Raw genomic sequence first — 18258 nt, 5'->3', positions numbered from 1 at the left:
AAGGAGCGTGCTAAGCCTAATGTCAACTTTTTATTCGGCAGCACGTTATCTCAATTATCCTCGGTCTAAACCATCAATTTCTTGAAACTTAGCTGTAAAGACTATGATAACAATGGGTTGGCAGGCATACACAACTCCTATCCACGTGTAATAGCCGCTTTGAGAGTTTTGCTCGAACTAGTATATCTTTGAGGATCTGCCCCTTTTGTATTGTACGATAGGGGGATCTTTGAATATTTCGCTAAGCAGTAATCCTGTTTTTAGGAGGACATTTCACCAGAGTAGAGCCGTCAGAGGTCATAAGTCTGCGTGGTTTCCGCTCTTATCCGCGTGTAATTTGTTGAGTTTGACACCTCTGTTTTTGGCCACGTGCTATTTTTTTTGGCTCATTTGATTGCAAGATATGTTTTAAGCTCTCTAAATATTAGCTCTGGAGGAACAAAGTTTGAAATATTCCGTGAGCATGTTGGTTACTTGCATTTTGTATTATTACGCCGGGCCCGGCTGTTTGATTGACTGTTGCAAGTTATGCTGCTTGTTATCACGGGTGTCATATTTATCTTTGTCCGGCTTCGCCAGAGATAGCTGTAGCTTTCCTTGTTGAAAGCTATGAGTCTGTCTTAGAGAGACGTTCTTATGTTTCTTGCATCAATTTCATCGAGCTTTTTGTCCTTCCAGTTTGTTCGTTCTGGAACTGCAAAAGTAGGTGTTCACGCACAAGTCTGTGGACCGTTTTGCGTGTTGCTTATGATATTGTGTGGTTTTGTTCAGGCAAAAGCTCTGAATTTAGGAGTTCTTCCTATGATTGTTCATCCAGCTCCACGTTGTGGTTGTCATTGCTTTTAGTTGCGATGTTGTCAGGTTTTCTGGAGACTGTTAATAGTCCCTCTTTTGTTAGGAGGCTCGTAGCCTTGTAGATCAGGCAATGATAACAATGGGGTGACAGGCCTGCACAACTCCCATCCACGTGTAATAGCCGGTTAAAGCTTTGCTCTAACGAGTATATCCTTTAGGGATCTGCCCCTTTTGTACGAGACAATAGGGGGATCTTTGAATATTCTTCTAAGCAATGGTTGTTGTTGAATTAAATGCCATTTCTGCATAAGTATTTGCTTTAAGTTAGGCACTGAAGGGCGATATTGTGTGACAAAAGGCAAGATTCGCCTGTCTTGTTTACGTTTCTGTTGTACGGCAGCTTTTCTCTCCTCAAATGTAATTTCTGCGAGAGTTGTTGAAACAAGAGTTTCAGGATACCCTCTTTCGATGAGATTTGTTTTAAATTGTGAAATAGCAGTTTTGAATGCTGTTTCAGAGGAGTTGGTTCGGAGAAGTCTGAACGCTTCGCCCTTGATGAAGCCCTTTTTGACCCCTGGTGGGTGGCAACTCGAGAAATGCGTGTACTGAAATGTTTCAGTAGCTTTGAAATGAGTTTTAATGTCTAGTCTAGACTTTTGTGCAAATCTTTCGCCTTTGTAAACTTTTGTGTCGAGGAACGTTGTTTCCGTGTCGGAAACTTCAGCCGTGAACTTGATAGTGGGATGGTGGCTATTTGCTAGTTCAATGAACTGCGTGACTTCGTCTTTGTTTATATTCCAGATAGAGAATATATCGTCAATATACCTTTTCCAGGCGAGTGGTTTTTGAGCGCTTTGATTTAAGATTTGTGATTCTGCCTTTCCCATAAAGATGTTGGCAAAAGCGACTGCCATTTTTGTACCCATGGCTGTTCCATGTGTTTGGAGGTAGTTTTTTCCAGTAAACTGGAATGAGTTTTCTTGAAGTATAAGTTCAAGCGCTCTTTTAAGATGTTGTGTTGGGATGGGGGATTCTCCTTTATAGTAAGATTCGTATGCGTTGCATGCCGTTTCTATCCCCTCCTCTTGAGGTATATTTGTGTATAGGCTTGTCACGTCCATTGAAACAAGGATAGCGTTCCCTGGTACTCTCGTTTTTTCTATGAAATTGATGAAGTCCGTCGAGTCTTTCAGATATGACTCGTTTTCTTTTGCTATGGGTTGAAGGAGTTTGTCTACAAATGCAGACAGTCTCTCTGTCGGACTATCACACCCAGATATTATGGGTCTTCCAACCGGAGTTGGTTTGTGAATTTTTGTAAGCGTGTAGAACACTGGTATGCGAGGCGGGTTAGGTGTTTGACAAAACCATAGTTTGGTCATTTCATCAATATAGTTGTGTTGGTGGAGTTCCTTAACTAATTGTTGTACCCTTAGGGATGTCTCTATAACCATAGGACGTTCAAGGGGTTTGTAGTGTTCACGGTTATCTAACTGGATTTGTCCTTCGAGAATTTTATCTTCAGTGTTTAGGACAACCGTTCGCGTTCCCTTGTCTGCCTTTTTAAGATTGATGTTGGAATCTTCTTGTAGCGTTTTCAACGCCTTTCGTTCTGTGTTGGGCAGATTATCCTTACGTTTTGTAAGTTGTACTTCAGCAAGTTGAACTTTGACCTCTTCTAAGTAGCTTTCAAGAGCCACTGATTGTTGAACCGGCGGAATCCAGTTTGATTTAACGTGGAAAGGATGCGGTTCGTTGTATTCCCCGTGGAAAATGTATTGTAGGCGCATTCTTCTAGCGAAATGCTCGAAGTCCTTCAAAAGATGGCGCCTTATTTGTGTTTCATTTTCCTTAGGTGTGGGGATAAATTTGAGACACTTAGCTAACAAGTTAGTTTGGTCGTTTGTGAGGTCTATGTTCGAGAGGTTCTTTATGTGTTTTTTGTTTGCCTCTGTTTGTGCATGTAAACGATCGGTTCGATCCTTTTTTCTGCGTTCTTTTCGCTTTTTGTTTTGTATTTGGGATGGCTTTTTCTTCCCATGTCCCCGTTTTATAATACGAGAGTCAGAGAGTAGACAGGTATAATCTCTCTTCTGTTTATTGCTGTCATCTAATAATGTTGACAATGACATGATTTCGGCTCTAAGTTCATCGATCCTTCTTGATACATTGTTTTTGTTTACAGTTTCTTTGGGCGCCGAGCGCGCGAAAGCTGTTTTTTTGGTTACAATGCTCTTTTGTTTTTTGTTGGCCTGAACTCGTTCTTCTTGTCTTATGGCTGTGCGGAGGCCTTCGATGTTTCGATTGTGAAACCGTATCAGCGCTTGTAAATAGTCTTGCTCAGCTTTTGAGCGAAGACGTTTAATGTCCCTTTTGAAGTCATCATCCGCTCTTATGCGGGCTCTGGCTCGGTATTGTAGCGACTTTGGACAAGTCTTTCTTTCTAAGTGTCTCTTCAGGGATTTTAGCGCTGCTTGGGAACGTTCAAGTTCCTGTTCCAGTTCGTCGGGCTGATCGCGTTTACGTTTGCGGCGGTGATTTTCTCGTATGGCTTCGCGTTCATCAGTGCGGGTAATTTCTTCTCCATGAGTTGATTCACTGTCAGATTTTTCCGCCTGGTTCGTTTTGTCAGCCTGGTGGTTCACATTCATCTTCGTAGCTCCGTTGTTTTCATTCATGTAACAGTCATTGCTGGTTTGAGCGTGGTCAGCTAATAGACCCTCTGATGTTAGCAGGCTCATGGCCGTCAAAACTCAGGCAAGACCGCGGTTTCGATCCTTCTGGATCTCATCAGTTGCCGATTAGGAGAGCGATAGAGGCCAATGCTCGGTATCACTCAGTTACTGGCTTGGTTTTTTCAGCTTTTATACTCGATAGGAGGATCGAAAATTCTAAACTTTTATTGGCTGATTTGTCACAAGCGCAATGTGAGACAGCAATTTTTTCGATCCTATTGTACACAGCTTGATGCTGTGTTTTTTCTCGTGGCTATAATGTTTTATTTTGAGCGTGTGTTGTAGATATCTTATGGGATAAAGCAGTGGATGTAAGGACCCTTTCTTATTCTAGTAGCTCGCCAAGTTTTGGTCACTGGCGTAGAACGCCTTCCAAACTAAAATGTGGTGTTCCAATTTGATAAAATTCAGAGTAAATACTGAGAACCACTCCAAAAATGGCTACATTTTCGGTGTAAAATAGAAACCTGTCTCGGAGAAAAGTTATTTTTACGTTGCAGGCTTGGAAGTTTCGTTGGAAATGAGTGCAAAATTGGCCTAAAGTGAAACGTAGAGCTTAGACGGAAATCTATGATTGCCATTTAATTCCAAAGACGATATTTGCAATATACTAAGAATCTTAAACTGGTGTTAAAACTCAGAGGAAAAGTTTCCCTGTTTGCAAGGAATGAAAAAATTCTTCCGAGCAATTTCCTATTCTTTATTTGAACTGAAATGTAATGTTTAAGTCACGCATAAGAAACCAAATGATTTTTTTGAATTTCTTGTCTCGAGAGGTACCTCCATAGAAAACGATTCAAAATTTCTGATCCCCCAAAACAACACAAGAGAGGATTCAAAATTTCCGATCCCCCAAAGAACACTAGAAAGGGTTCAGAATCTCTGATCTTCCAAAGAACATTAGAAAAGGTTCAGAATTTCTGATCCCCCAAAGAACACTAGAAAGGGTTCAGAATTTCTGATCCCCCAAAGAACACTAGAAAGGGTTCAGAATTTCTGATCCCCCAAAGAACTCTAGAAAGGGTTCAGAATTTCTGATCCCCCAAAGAACACAGGAGAAGATTCAGAATTTCTGATCCCCTGCAAAGCTAGTGTTACATCCAATGTAGCCACATTAAATCATAACACTGAAGACAGGGTTTAGATCTTGCTGCCTGCCTGAACAATGTCTAATCAAAATATTTTTTCTTCATAACAATATTCAATTAGAAATTTTATACAAATATAGCATAATTCTTAACAGATTCCATACACTCAGATTATACTGAGAGAGTGATGAAGAACAATTTTCTTCACAGCAGTCTATTAATATAAGTAACTGTAAACATCACACATTGTATTACAATGATCTATGCACTTCAAAATTACAGTAGCTGTAAGTTTAAAAAAACAATATCAAACAGTACCTAAGAGGATAGGAAAGTTCAGAATTGATCAAAACAGTAAGATTACTCAAACTGCACAACTGTAGGCATAAATGCAGACTCCACTTTCTCTGTCAGAATTTGCCCACCTTATGTGAAAGAAAAATTTCTAACAATTTCTGTTTAACATGGAAACAAGGCACCTCATTGTTATAAAACAAAAAGAGCATTCAGGAACACTACAGTACATTACAGGGATGACAATTAAAGACTGCAATATACATGAACATTTAAATTTGCAGTTGATACATTTAAGTGGGTCAATGTACTCTACATACATGTATACAGTGTCCTCCAAAAACCTGTTGTCATATAGCAGAGGCCATGGACTTTAGCTTTGCCCAACACGTTTTTACATCTTCAATCTAACTTTTTGAGTGGGCTACCAGTTCATTCACACTTCAGTTACGCAACCAGTTTAACCATGCTCAAAGGAGAAGAGTGTGGGTAAAATTGTTTTTATAAAGACCTGACAGATATGGATGCAAGTATTGTAGCTAATGCTACAAGCAATTCTATTCTTTCTTTTTTAATTTGGCATACCCATCTTGGAGATGTTTCCTGGTAGCTGGCAATAGTTTGCTGTCCTCAGTTAAAGAAGCCCTCCCAAAAACAATCATATCTTATTACTAGTTTATTACTAACTTCAAGCTACTTGCAACTATCTCATTCCTGGTTGAGGGTTGCAAATCTCTATTCTTTTTTCTATCCAAGAGGTTTTGTAGATAGAGGATAGCTATCTTTGACATGGCTTAAAGCTAACTAATATCTATCTATCAGATAGTTAGGAAATAGATTAACTAGCTAAAAACTAGCTTCCTGTGTAGATAGTCAACAGATACTTAGATGGCCTATCTATCCACTAACTTCTCTATCCAAAAACCACCACTAATGTAGTAAGCCAAAACCTAGGCTTTCTGAAGACTAGTCCTTACATTGAACAATAAAACACTATCCTATCTAGTAAAAAGATAACCTATCTGAAAACTACCCATCACTCATATCGCACTGTGATAACCTACCCAAAACCCAGAGATAGTAAAAAGATAGCAGCCAATCTAAAAAATTATCCATCACTCATGTACATGCAGCACTTTAATATTTACCTAACCAAAAGCTTTCTTAGTCACAGGTGGTGAAACTATAGCTGACTATTGAAAACTCTTCATTATTCATTTTATATGGATCTTTGATAACTGCTCTTCAAATCCTAAACCTAAGTGAAATCTCTGTATTTACATAGGAAAATGTATAAATAACTAATAGTTTTATTTAAACCTGCTACAGTTGTACATTAAAATTTAATACCAAAAACCAGGCACATCCAGATGCAAAAGGAGGACAAAATCTGGCTGGAAATGAGTTTCCATTATGTTGCAATTTATCACAAAACTTACTTAAATTTAACATATATCTTTCTAAAATCCTGTTTGAAACACTTCTCAGCTACTTAAATTGGAGTCTAGTAAATGTTTACATTCTTCAGTAAATTTTCATGAAATGTAAACAGATTTCATGACCGGGTAAGCACAAAATATTCTTGACATGAATTTCAAATTTCAATTACAGTAATTTCTTCATGAAAGTATTTTTTTCAATTAATTTTATCCATGAATCATGAGTTTTTCAAATTATGGAAAGACTTATGTACAAAGGTCTGGAAGTGGTTAAAAGTAATTTTCCGTAACCTAGCTGTGAATTATATCTGCTGTTCTAAATAACTTCTATTTGCATAAAGAAATGCCAAATTATAAAGGACCTTTGGAACACTGCCCAATTAAAGAGAACTTCAACCACCCTAATGAAAATAACATCAGTCTTTTGCAACTCAAGTAATAAGTGGCAAACAAATGGTCTTGATAATGTAATATGCGCATCTAACATAACCTCAAGAGCACCACCATCAACCTGAAAATCAAAAAGGTGAAGGATGTTGCTTTTTGATATCTTGTGTTTTAGGTGTTGTATACTACATATGTATGCCCAGTTGATCCTAGACAAGATATACACTAGATATATAAAAAGTATATGTAAACTACATGAGAGAGCTCTCATTTATTGCACTTATTGTACTTTTACAAAGAATGATTTTCCCAACACGAAATTGTTCGTATATTGTTGCGTTGAATACAGTTGCTTTCATAACTCCTTTAGGAAATGAACATTTGTAGTCACGAAATCAACAAGACTTAACAGTGTGTTAAAGCATCTGCATCTTCTGTAATCTTCCACGATCAATTTAACCGGCCAGAACGTTTCCAGTATTTTAAGAACCGTCACAAATTATGCAAGAAAATCAGTTTACCTTGGAAAGCTGCAGGAACCATAACCTTTCTGTAAACCTGACGAGTGTAAGAGAAACCGCCAGCTGCTGGCAAATAGTTTGATTGCCACACTGTTTTGCCGACGAAACTTCATACTTTTCCACCTTTACTGGGATTTGACTCAACTGGAATAACAACGGACATCTGTAAACAATTTGTGACTGCTTTCCAACGTAGAGCAAGGCTATATAATAACAGAGAGCTTTGTTATCGAATCCTAACAACATTGACCACGATCTTTGCCCGCCATTTTGGTGTTTCCGTCCGATCCCATAATCCTTCGGTCAATCTGATAAATGAATACTTTTGACCAGCAGATTCCCTTTCCAAAGGAGTCGGTTATTTGCGCGCAATTTCGAATCCAACATTGTCAATAGCAGCAAGAAGCATGGAATGATTTGTCCAAGTTCAAATGAGTATCTTGGTTGCTTCGGTGAAAGAAAGGCAAGTCGCAGAAAAGTAAGTATATCATAATTGTTGCTCAACATTACAGTTAGCTGCTCAATCTTTGAATCGAAATCAATGTTGTGGCTGAAGAAATTTCGTTGTTATATTTATTTCGCGATCACTGAAACACAAGAAAAACGTTTGTTCTCCTGATTTTATTAGCACCCGTAACGAAGAAATTATTCACACGCATTTCCTATGTATGAAATGCTTGCATAATAGCTTGTTAGTGTGCTTTTTGAAGAGGTAACTTAAAGTTTACACTGAATTGATTTGAAGCTACAGATCACGCTCGATACACTTCACTACCGCATTGCCTACATACTGCTCACTATTCTTTACAAAAGAATACACTCCCGATCAATTGATTAATGAAAAACAATGTTAATTCTATCGCTATTTATAAGAATATTTAGCTTCAATTACTTCATTGCAGAGCAGAGGGGAAAAAAAAGGCAAGAATAGCGGCCCTCAATCCGAAACGAACACATTAAAGCAGAAAACGGAGGTGGCGCAGACGGCAGCTGAGTCCTGATTAAAATTCTTGTTATCTTTGATGTGGACTTTAAACAACAGCTCGTAATTCTGGAGCCTAAATTCATATCTTTTTGAATTGAAAATAAAACCTTTCACTGTCCGAAATGAAACTGCAATTTTTGTCTCGATCCTTTGGCGTGGTTTCAAATCGTTATTAATAATGACCTAGCTGTGAATATTTCATTTGTGTACTTTTCTGATGCCCTTTACTCTGTGATCCTTTTGTCTGTAATGTGTTTAAAGTTACTATCCAATCGTTACTTTTTAGCTCTCAGACATCTAGTTAATTTCTTGTGAATTATAAATAGACGGCCATTTCTGTCCTGTCACCTGACAAGGGGGATCAGAAATTCTGAATCCTTTTAAGAATTATGGGTAGATGACCGTTTTGTTCTGATAAGTTATGCACTGGGGGATCAGAATTTTTCAATCCCTTTAAGTCATGTGGGATCAGAAATGCTGAAATGTTGTAGAATTAGAAATCGACAACTCTTTCTATCATGTTAGCAGATTTGGTGGGGGAGGGGGATCAGAAATTCGCAATACTTTTAGAACCATGAACAGATAGCCGTTTTTGTCCCGTGAGGTGATGGGGATCAGAAATTCTGAATGCATTTAGAATTATAAATAGATGACTGTTTTGCTCTGACGGGTTGTGGACTGGGGATCAGTTTTTTGAAACTATTAAAGTCTTGGGGGATCAGAAATTCTGAATCCTTTTAGAATCATAGATGGATGACCGTTTTATTCTGATAAGTTGTGGGCCGGGAGATCAGAAAATCTGAATCTCTCAAAAAAGGAAAGCGCGATGGGTGCACGATCTTTTTTACATTAAATTGTACATTTTGGTGAAATTGGCTGTATTGTCCCTAGCGGACTCAACTGAACACTTCTTTTTCTCCTTCCAATAAGCCAAAACCTTTCGGAAACACAAACTTTTTCGGCATCAAATACCAGTACCCTTCGGAATTTTTCCAAATTGGAATGCCACATTTTAGTTTGGAAGGCGTTGTAGGGTATTTCATACTGCATTTTGCATTTTTATCCCATTTTTTTTTTGTAGTACATGTGGAGATTGTACTTTGTTCACATGCTATAATTAGATTTGCGTAAAGTCGGTACTCGCGCGTGATGGGACGGGGCCTGTCTGATAAAATCAACAGTGATAACAATGGGGTGACAGGCCTGCACAACTCCCATCCACGTGTAATAGCCGGTTAAAGCTTTGCTCTAACGAGTATATCCTTTAGGGATCTGCCCCTTTTGTACGAGACAATAGGGGGATCTTTGAATATTCTTCTAAGCAATGGTTGTTGTTGAATTAAATGCCATTTCTGCATAAGTATTTGCTTTAAGTTAGGCACTGAAGGGCGATCTTGTGTGACAAAAGGCAAGATTCGCCTGTCTTGTTTACGTTTCTGTTGTACGGCAGCTTTTCTCTCCTCAAATGTAATTTCTGCGAGAGTTGTTGAAACAAGAGTTTCAGGATACCCTCTTTCGATGAGATTTGTTTTAAGTTGTGAAATAGCAGTTTTGAATGCTGTTTCAGAGGAGTTGGTTCGGAGAAGTCTGAACGCTTCGCCCTTGATGAAGCCCTTTTTGACCCCTGGTGGGTGGCAACTCGAGAAATGCGTGTACTGAAATGTTTCAGTAGCTTTGAAATGAGTTTTAATGTCTAGTCTAGACTTTTGTGCAAATCTTTTGCCTTTGTAAACTTTTGTGTCGAGGAACGTTGTTTCCGTGTCGGAAACTTCAGCCGTGAACTTGATAGTGGGATGGTGGCTATTTGCTAGTTCAATGAACTGCGTGACTTCGTCTTTGTTTATATTCCAGATAGAGAATATATCGTCAATATACCTTTTCCAGGCGAGTGGTTTTTGAGCGCTTTGATTTAAGATTTGTGATTCTGCCTTTCCCATAAAGATGTTGGCAAAAGCGACTGCCATTTTTGTACCCATGGCTGTTCCATGTGTTTGGAGGTAGTTTTTTCCAGTAAACTGGAATGAGTTTTCTTGAAGTATAAGTTCAAGCGCTCTTTTAAGATGTTGTGTTGGGATGGGGGATTCTCCTTTATAGTAAGATTCGTATGCGTTGCATGCCGTTTCTATCCCCTCCTCTTGAGGTATATTTGTGTATAGGCTTGTCACGTCCATTGAAACAAGGATAGCGTTCCCTGGTACTCTCGGCAACTGATGAGATCCAGAAGGATCGAAACCGCGGTCTTGCCTGATCTACAAGGCTACGAGCCTCCTAACAAAAGAGGGACTATTAACAGTCTCCAGAAAACCTGACAACATCGCAACTAAAAGCAATGACAACCACAACGTGGAGCTGGATGAACAATCATAGGAAGAACTCCTAAATTCAGAGCTTTTGCCTGAACAAAACCACACAATATCATAAGCAACACGCAAAACGGTCCACAGACTTGTGCGTGAACACCTACTTTTGCAGTTCCAGAACGAACAAACTGGAAGGACAAAAAGCTCGATGAAATTGATGCAAGAAACATAAGAACGTCTCTCTAAGACAGACTCATAGCTTTCAACAAGGAAAGCTACAGCTATCTCTGGCGAAGCCGGACAAAGATAAATATGACACCCGTGATAACAAGCAGCATAACTTGCAACAGTCAATCAAACAGCCGGGCCCGGCGTAATAATACAAAATGCAAGTAACCAACATGCTCACGGAATATTTCAAACTTTGTTCCTCCAGAGCTAATATTTAGAGAGCTTAAAACATATCTTGCAATCAAATGAGCCAAAAAAAATAGCACGTGGCCAAAAACAGAGGTGTCAAACTCAACAAATTACACGCGGATAAGAGCGGAAACCACGCAGACTTATGACCTCTGACGGCTCTACTCTGGTGAAATGTCCTCCTAAAAACAGGATTATTGCTTAGCGAAATATTCAAAAATCCCCCTATCGTACAATACAAAAGGGGCAGATCCTCAAAGATATACTAGTTCGAGCAAAACTCTCAAAGCGGCTATTACACGTGGATAGGAGTTGTGTAGGCCTGCCAACCCATTGTTATCACAGGCTTTTTCTCAATGAACGGAAGCCTCAGGCCACTGGTCCAATAAAATGGGACCGCAACTTTTCTCCGACGGCTTTGCAATGGAACCAAATCTTTAATAGAGTGAAGGCTATTTGTAGAGAGAATCAACTGAGAGAATTTTACTTTAAACTAATTGATCGCATTGTCGTTACGAAGAAAGAGCTTAGTCTCTATGGAATTACAGACAATAATAGATGTTTCTACTGTGGTGAGCCTGACTCAGTTCTTCAAACATTTCAACAGTGTATACGTAGTACAACAACTTCTTTTCACAATCGGCTGTTGAACTAGTTCAATGAGATGCATAACAACTCAATATTCCCGGCAAACTACGTATTATTACTTGGTATGGCGTGTGGGAAGGGTAATAACAATGTTAGAAAATTTAATCTATGTTTATTATATGCTAAATATTATCTACATTATCACAAGGTAAATGAGAGGAATCTTGACTGGATTGAATTTACTACAAAAGTAAATTACAAGTTAAGAATAGAAAATCAAGTTTCTGGTATTCTTTTATGATGCTTCTTCGCATTTTGTCCTGTTAATGCTTTTAAAAGGTATTAGATTGATAAAAAGACATGCCATTTTAAAGATAAGGGTAATTTGCAATTTGAAAAATACATGTATTGCCGTTACGATTGTAAAGCTCCTTAAAATAATTGTTAAAAGCAAGTAGGGTGAAGAAGCTGTCTTGTACTGCAAGTCGTGTTTATAGCTCTGTTGTATTGTAAGTAGTGTATGTAGCTTTTGTTATTGTTTTAGTGTAAAGTAGCAGCAAAAGTATCTTAAAGTGTAAGCAAACATAATAAAATAAATCCATAAAAAAACCCCAAAGTATATTAATTTTGCCCTTGGATTGCGATGGCTTTGTTTGAAGTCTAATGTTAGAATTACAAAAATATAATTATGCTGACAATTATTCCAGAGCGCTGCCAATCAATATACCCTTCTTCTGTATAAGGGTGGCTGGTTATAATATTAATAATCTTAATGTTTTACTCCCTTAACATAGAGGAGAGACGTCAAAATGCCTTCGTTTTGCTGAATGCGGCCTTTGTATAGTTTAACAATATAGTTACATAAAGAGTGAAAAAATTGTAAATAGTAAACACAAGGTAAGATAATATATACATGTACTCGTTACAAGATAAAATAAAAAGATAAAACCACCCCTCTCCCCTAATCACTGATGAACTGGCCCTTAACCCGAAGCGCACCATTTTTTCTATCAATAAAATGGGGGCAAGGGGTGGTCTCAATTTTTAATTTAAATTGTCCAACATTGTAAGTGTTGAAGTAGTTTGATTAGCAATGGTCGCTCCCAGTAGAAACCATGCCTTGTCGCATTTCCAAACAGCGTGAAGACAGGTGAAAATGTGATGCGGAGCGGAATGTTGCCGAAGATCTTCATACATCTTCATACACGTTCTCGCTGGGAAATTGACGTAAAGATGAGCACGTACGTATCGCGGAATTGATAACTGCCGTAGTTTCCTTTCTCTATCTCCTCGATACAGTAAAAAAAAGACTGCGGACGATGTTTATTCATATGCTTATGCTTTCAGCGGCGCGTTTTCATTTGATGTAAGCACAAGCATAAGTTCTCCTGTTTGCGTTTCCATTTGACAATGACATCATGAGCTCGAGATTTCTATCACTTGCTAGATTACGAGGGCTGAGCTCCACTCAGCTATCACGCATACAAATCGAGAGCGAATAATCTAATTGTTTGAGTATAAATCTACAAGTTGTTAAGAACTTTATCTAAGTTCTTTTCACGGACACTTCGAAAAGATAAAGAAGCGGCCGCCATTTTGTTAACAACCTCAGGCTACAAGAGTACTCACACTCTGCAATTAGATTATGAGCTCGAGATTTTTTATGAGGTAATAGTTGATGAGGCCTTCGGCCTCGTCAACTATCGCCTCATAGAAATCGAGAGCGAATAATTTAATTGTTTTAGTGGAATTCCGACTGAAATAAACGCAAATAACGATTTCTAATTATTTTTCTACACATTATTGAACTTTACGTTTCAACGAAATCAAAGGTTCAAAAACTTCGGAGAAACGTCCACAATAGTATATGAGTAGCTCAGCCAATCAGATTGCAGCATCTGCATGAGTATAATAGTAGAATTCTACTAAAATAAAATAGATATTAAGTAGCGTAGTCAATAAAGAGAACAGCATTAGTGACAGAATGCTTGTATATATAGAGAAAACGGATACAGACAAAAAGATGTTGTTTTCTATTTCGTCTTATTTTAATTCTCGAACTGTAAATTATCTTTGCTCGAGTCATTGTTACGTTAACAGCTCGTGCTAGCTCTTTGCTTCTAATTAAGCAATCGACCACTCTTTCTATTGGTTTACTGCACAATAAACTACGCGGGATGTTGGGAGAACACGAGAAAAGTTTGTAAATCACTCGCCTAACGGCTCGTGATTTACATACTTTTCGAGTGTTCCCCCAACGTCCCAAGTGGTTTATTGCGCCGGTGAACCCAAAGAAAGAGTGGTCTATTGCTTTTATGAAATAACTATGGAAAAACTCTGTCAATGAGGAGAAAATTTATTGTACTTTCGTGATCAAGTTGCTTATTATCATCAAATTCATGACATGACGCGACAAACCAATCACAGCGACTGAAAGAATGAAAGCACAGACTCCGCCCCGGATACGAAATCCGCAGAGCAAAGCGACGAAAACATTTCACGCTAAGAAAGTTTTAAGAAAGGAAAGGAAAAGGTTATCGGTGAAAGGCAAAAAGCATATTAATTAACTCAAAGGAATCGGTGGACTCGGTCATCACGAAAGTAAAAGGCTGTACGAAAAGTGTGCAAATAGTCCAAACCTCATGTGCTGCGAACTGATTCAACGCAATTTTAAACCATAACTTTCCAAAGTTTTGCGAATGGAATAAAGCTTAGTAACAGAAACGCTGCCTCCGAAATTTATTCCGAATATATTTACTTATGCTGGAGGCTATGAAGTCCGTGTTTCTCTCTGTATTTTGCTAAATGAAAACTATCGCTTGAAAGCTAAGTTTGTGGAAGTCAAATTCATTTATCGTGTTATGCATGCATCCATTGAGTTTAAACTCAAAATTTCTGATAAAAAGAAATCTTTTCCCTGCTTTTTTGACAACCTAAATTGATCAGTCAAGCCCAGATGACAGACCGTGGAAAGCGCCGAAATAGGGGTTTAAAACGTCCGTAATTTTAATCTCAAGCGTAACCGAAGTCGGCGTAAAAGTTTTGCCTTGGAAAAAAAGATAAAGCTTTATATGACCAACTTCTGTTCCTGTTTTTCCCTGCAAATTTCCGTGTATATGTTGAATGAAAAGATATTCGTGTTATTGATATCTCGGCCAGCGAAAGGCAAAACAGTTTATTACATTTGTTATCGCTAGAGTTCCGAGTTGTCTAGTTCCCGCGTAGAGCTGCCATAGATCGAAAACCGTTGTTTACCGGTACAATAGAACATAGGTTTAGCAACTCTATTGACCAATCACAGCGTGCGTAGTATCTCAGTTATTTTATAATGAGTAATAGAAGTATATCTCATTGCACGTTTCCGTACAAGAGGTTTCTTGTACAACATATATCAAGTCCGGCATTATTTAATCTCCCCTTTAAAGCCAAGAATATATCTTCCTCTAGCATTACTTACCTGGCCCTTCACGGAGAGAGTTTCGGGATTGCTCTTTGCTTCTTGTAATTTAACTCGATCTCCAACACACCTGGCTCGTAAATCTAGTAATGCCTTGTTAGTCTTGTCAATCTGCTTAGGGTTAAGGCACATGACATAATTAAAATATAACGGGTCAAGTGACTGAACATTCCCCTAGCTTGGGAAATATCCGAGTAATGTTCCCCAATTTTCAAGACTGCGCGTATTACGAAAAATATTTGAAGGATAATAAACACAATAGCCTACATTTGGCGCGACAATATGCTCGGATATTTGTCAAAGTACATTATATAATAGCTTCTCGGAGCAGATAATGTCCGTGGACAAATATCCGAGCATATTTTCACGTCCAAGTTGTTATATATACTAAGAAAATCGTTTAATAACTTCTATTTATGTTCATATTATTTATTGCGTTCGACGAAGGACAGCGCATAGTATTCCCATGGGATTTAAAATGTCCCGCGGTTATCGATCGCGGTCGATGCCATATGATTTCAGGGTTTGGACGTCATCTTGGAGTGGCTGGCTGGCTGCGTGGCACAAATGGTCTCGATCTCATGTGAGACTTTTTTGGTCGTCGGGAACTGGTAATGGCGCGTTGCGTGTCAAATCTACAATTCAAAGGTCTTGTTTTCATTCATAACATGGAGAAATTATTGCTTTGAGATTTAAAATAGAAAGGAAAATTACAAATCGATGATCAGGTGGCCTCAGAATGGAAGATCAACGAGTACAGAATCCTCAAACCATAACGATCGGTTGTACGTTTTCAAGTAAGTTAAGTTCTGAATATCGATCGCGGAGTTAAAGCAGTTTCCCGGACTTTAGAAAACAAAAATAGTAATATACATTATTGTATGGCCAGCTCTGTGAGCGGGCAAGATGAATCAAATCCTGCGCTGTGATTGGCTACCCGAGAGGGCAAGATGGAGCTATCTTGCCCGCTCGGGACTACCCGCCGTGTCCCGCAAGAAAAATTTCCCCGAAAGCCATATAGTAAATCCTTTATTGACCAAGCTTGTTCGGTCAAGATAACTGGATATTGACCTCGTTCTTTTTTTGCGAGGTTATGGACCTCGACTCCGTCTCAGTCCATAAACACGCAAAAAAGAACTTGGCCAATATCCAGCTATCTTGACCTCACACTTGGTCAATAACCCATATGTATCACTTCGAAGTTGAATTTAACTTTTGGAACGATTGCTAACGCCACGGCCGATAAAATGAATGAAACAGTCGGAGACGTCGTCGGCAAAAACTCAAGCTTTCGCTTTAGTGTGAAGAATTAATTTGAACATGATGCTGTGCAATGAAGCGCGTTAGCGAAAATTCTGAACATTTTTTGCTTTTACATAGGTTTCTTCACCTCGGGTGAATAAAAATTCATTGTTATTGAGCTTGCTTTTGCATTTCTTTTCAATTGGTTCCGTGTATTTATGAATTTATGAATTTAGGATTTAAAAGTGAACAGAAACTTGTTGCACGCTGGATTGCTGCATATTCAATTTACGGCGACCTCCACGCGGTTTGTTTAGTTTATTCGGTTTCATTCAGATATATTTTTTGGAGCCTTCTGCAGCTATCACAGAACTGCTGAGAAAAGAACTAAGTGGTCACTAATTTAATACGGTTGAAATACGATTGATCTGAAATATTGGCTTGTTTTTGTCGCGTTTTTGATTTACAACTTTCATCTTTCATTCGCAGCGCTGTAATGTTTCGTCACGCGGCGAAGAAATTATTTCATTTCTTGTTTTCAAATTGATTTTTACTCGTGTCTTTGGCTTTTATTTTCCTTTGTTTTCTCAAATGTTGGCCGTTATATATAATGCAATAATGGAAACTTTTCGTTTTGTCCTGTGAGGTCAATGAGTTAAAACTTATTTCCCCTATTCAGTTTTCTCGGCTTCTGTTGGGCATTTCGTCGCACGGCAATGAAGTAATATAATTTCTTGTTTTCTTATCAGTTTTACGCATCAGGTCGAGTTCTTTTTGTTGATATTTTTTAAATATTTTAGCTCTTTATTTATACAACTTTAAATAAGCGACGTCGACTTAAAACCTGATCTTGTGTGTGTGCTAGTTTTACATACCAGTTTATGAACAGTGTGCCAAACACCTCATTTATCATCAATTTGTTTAAGTATTACAATTAACTGTTCTTTTGGTGTAGAAGTGAACACTATTATTCAAAATATGTGTTCGTCATGAAAATCAACAAAAATAAATCGGACCTCGAGAGTAATATTAATTCTGAAGACAGTATCCAAAGGTTTTAACTGTATTGACTCGAACGCACTCAGCTAATCCATGATTATTACTAGTATTATTGATATCAAGAGGGCACGGTAACGAATCCTACAATCTGATTGATTTTTTAGCCAGGTCCGGATTTTCCTATCTCTAACTTTGGTCTCGGTAACGTCTTCATATCGGGTGCTATCGTCGTGTTGATCAATTTTCGTGAGTGAACTAAATGTAATCGTCAACCTTTGCCCTTTTGTACACTTCCATCGACGATTTATCGACACAAGGCAGTGGCGGATCTAGGGCCTGGGCCCCCCTTACTTTGGGTAAAAAAGAAGAAATCACAGAAAGAAGAAAAGCCGGCAAGGCAATCAAAACAAAACCTGGGTCCCCCCTTAGCTCAAGGTCTGGATCTGCCGTTGCAATGTTATCTCTATTCACTTAAAAGTGGCGAGGAAAGTCACGGTATGTAAATTCAAACAAGTGCTTTATTTGTGAGAGTTGTTTTGTTGTTTGTAGGTCGGCACTGTGATGGTGCATCATCTTGTGTTTTCCTTGACCTATTATTTTCACTAAAAAACGGGTCAATTTCAGTCGAGGCTACCTCTCTGATCGTTGGTGTATTTGAGAGAGTTTCTGTTGAATGCACTTAATGAATTTCCTCGCTTTCTACTATTTAATTTACGGTGTAAAAGCCTGATTTCAAGTGATTCCCAACAACTGACAAATTGTTTTCGTAGTACAACTTCAAACTTTACACAAAATTTAAGCATTTCCAAGACCTCGCTCGCCTCCATATCCTCGTGTCCGCGTGACTTTAGTCACGTGGACAACTGGTCAATTGACGACATTTGGTGCTTCAGGAGAATCTTTGTTTACAATATTTGCCTCATTACCATAAGCGATACAGTTTCTGATGGAGCTACAAAAAGATTAATACTTAATATTGAAAGGGCACAGCACCATTATCTGTCCCAA

The 18258-nt window shown here is 38.4% G+C and overlaps 3 protein-coding genes across 4 annotated transcripts in view; all 3 read right to left on the bottom strand.

Annotated features, from left to right (window-relative positions):
• Nucleotides 1-18258, bottom strand: part of LOC149117245 (uncharacterized) — a 33905-nt gene that overhangs the window by 5769 nt on the left and 9878 nt on the right. For both annotated transcript variants that reach the window (XM_089276917.1, XM_089276920.1), the window contains one exon: nt 15010-15120. In XM_089276917.1, coding sequence (XP_089133043.1) covers nt 15010-15120 — 111 coding nt within the window. The remainder of the gene's footprint in view (nt 1-15009; nt 15121-18258) is intronic.
• Nucleotides 936-3762, bottom strand: LOC149117247 (uncharacterized). The gene has a single exon (XM_089276980.1). It carries the CDS (start codon nt 3534-3536, stop codon nt 981-983), a length of 2556 nt encoding a protein of 851 aa, XP_089133106.1. The 5' UTR covers nt 3537-3762; the 3' UTR covers nt 936-980.
• On the bottom strand, nt 4796-14999 carry LOC149117246 (uncharacterized). The gene is made up of 2 exons (XM_089277151.1): nt 7260-14999; nt 4796-6862 (listed from the first exon to the last, which is right to left on the bottom strand). The coding sequence occupies exon 1, from the start codon at nt 10413-10415 to the stop codon at nt 9480-9482; it is 936 nt and encodes a 311-aa protein (XP_089133277.1). The 5' UTR covers nt 10416-14999; the 3' UTR covers nt 4796-6862; nt 7260-9479.

The sequence above is a fragment of the Orbicella faveolata genome, unplaced genomic scaffold (assembly GCF_042242905.1).
Source record: "Orbicella faveolata isolate gen_17 unplaced genomic scaffold, um_ofav_v1 contig_12, whole genome shotgun sequence".
Taxonomy (NCBI): Eukaryota; Metazoa; Cnidaria; class Anthozoa; order Scleractinia; family Merulinidae; genus Orbicella; species Orbicella faveolata.
Note: the sequence above shows the minus strand (reverse complement) of the source record. Positions and strands in the feature narration are given on the sequence as shown.

Excerpts from the sequence above, each read along its gene's own strand:
- LOC149117247 (XM_089276980.1), bottom strand. The coding sequence starts at position 3,536 with ATGAGCCTGCTAACATCAGAGGGTCTATTAGCTGACCACGCTCAAACC.
- LOC149117246 (XM_089277151.1), bottom strand. The coding sequence starts at position 10,415 with ATGGACGTGACAAGCCTATACACAAATATACCTCAAGAGGAGGGGATA.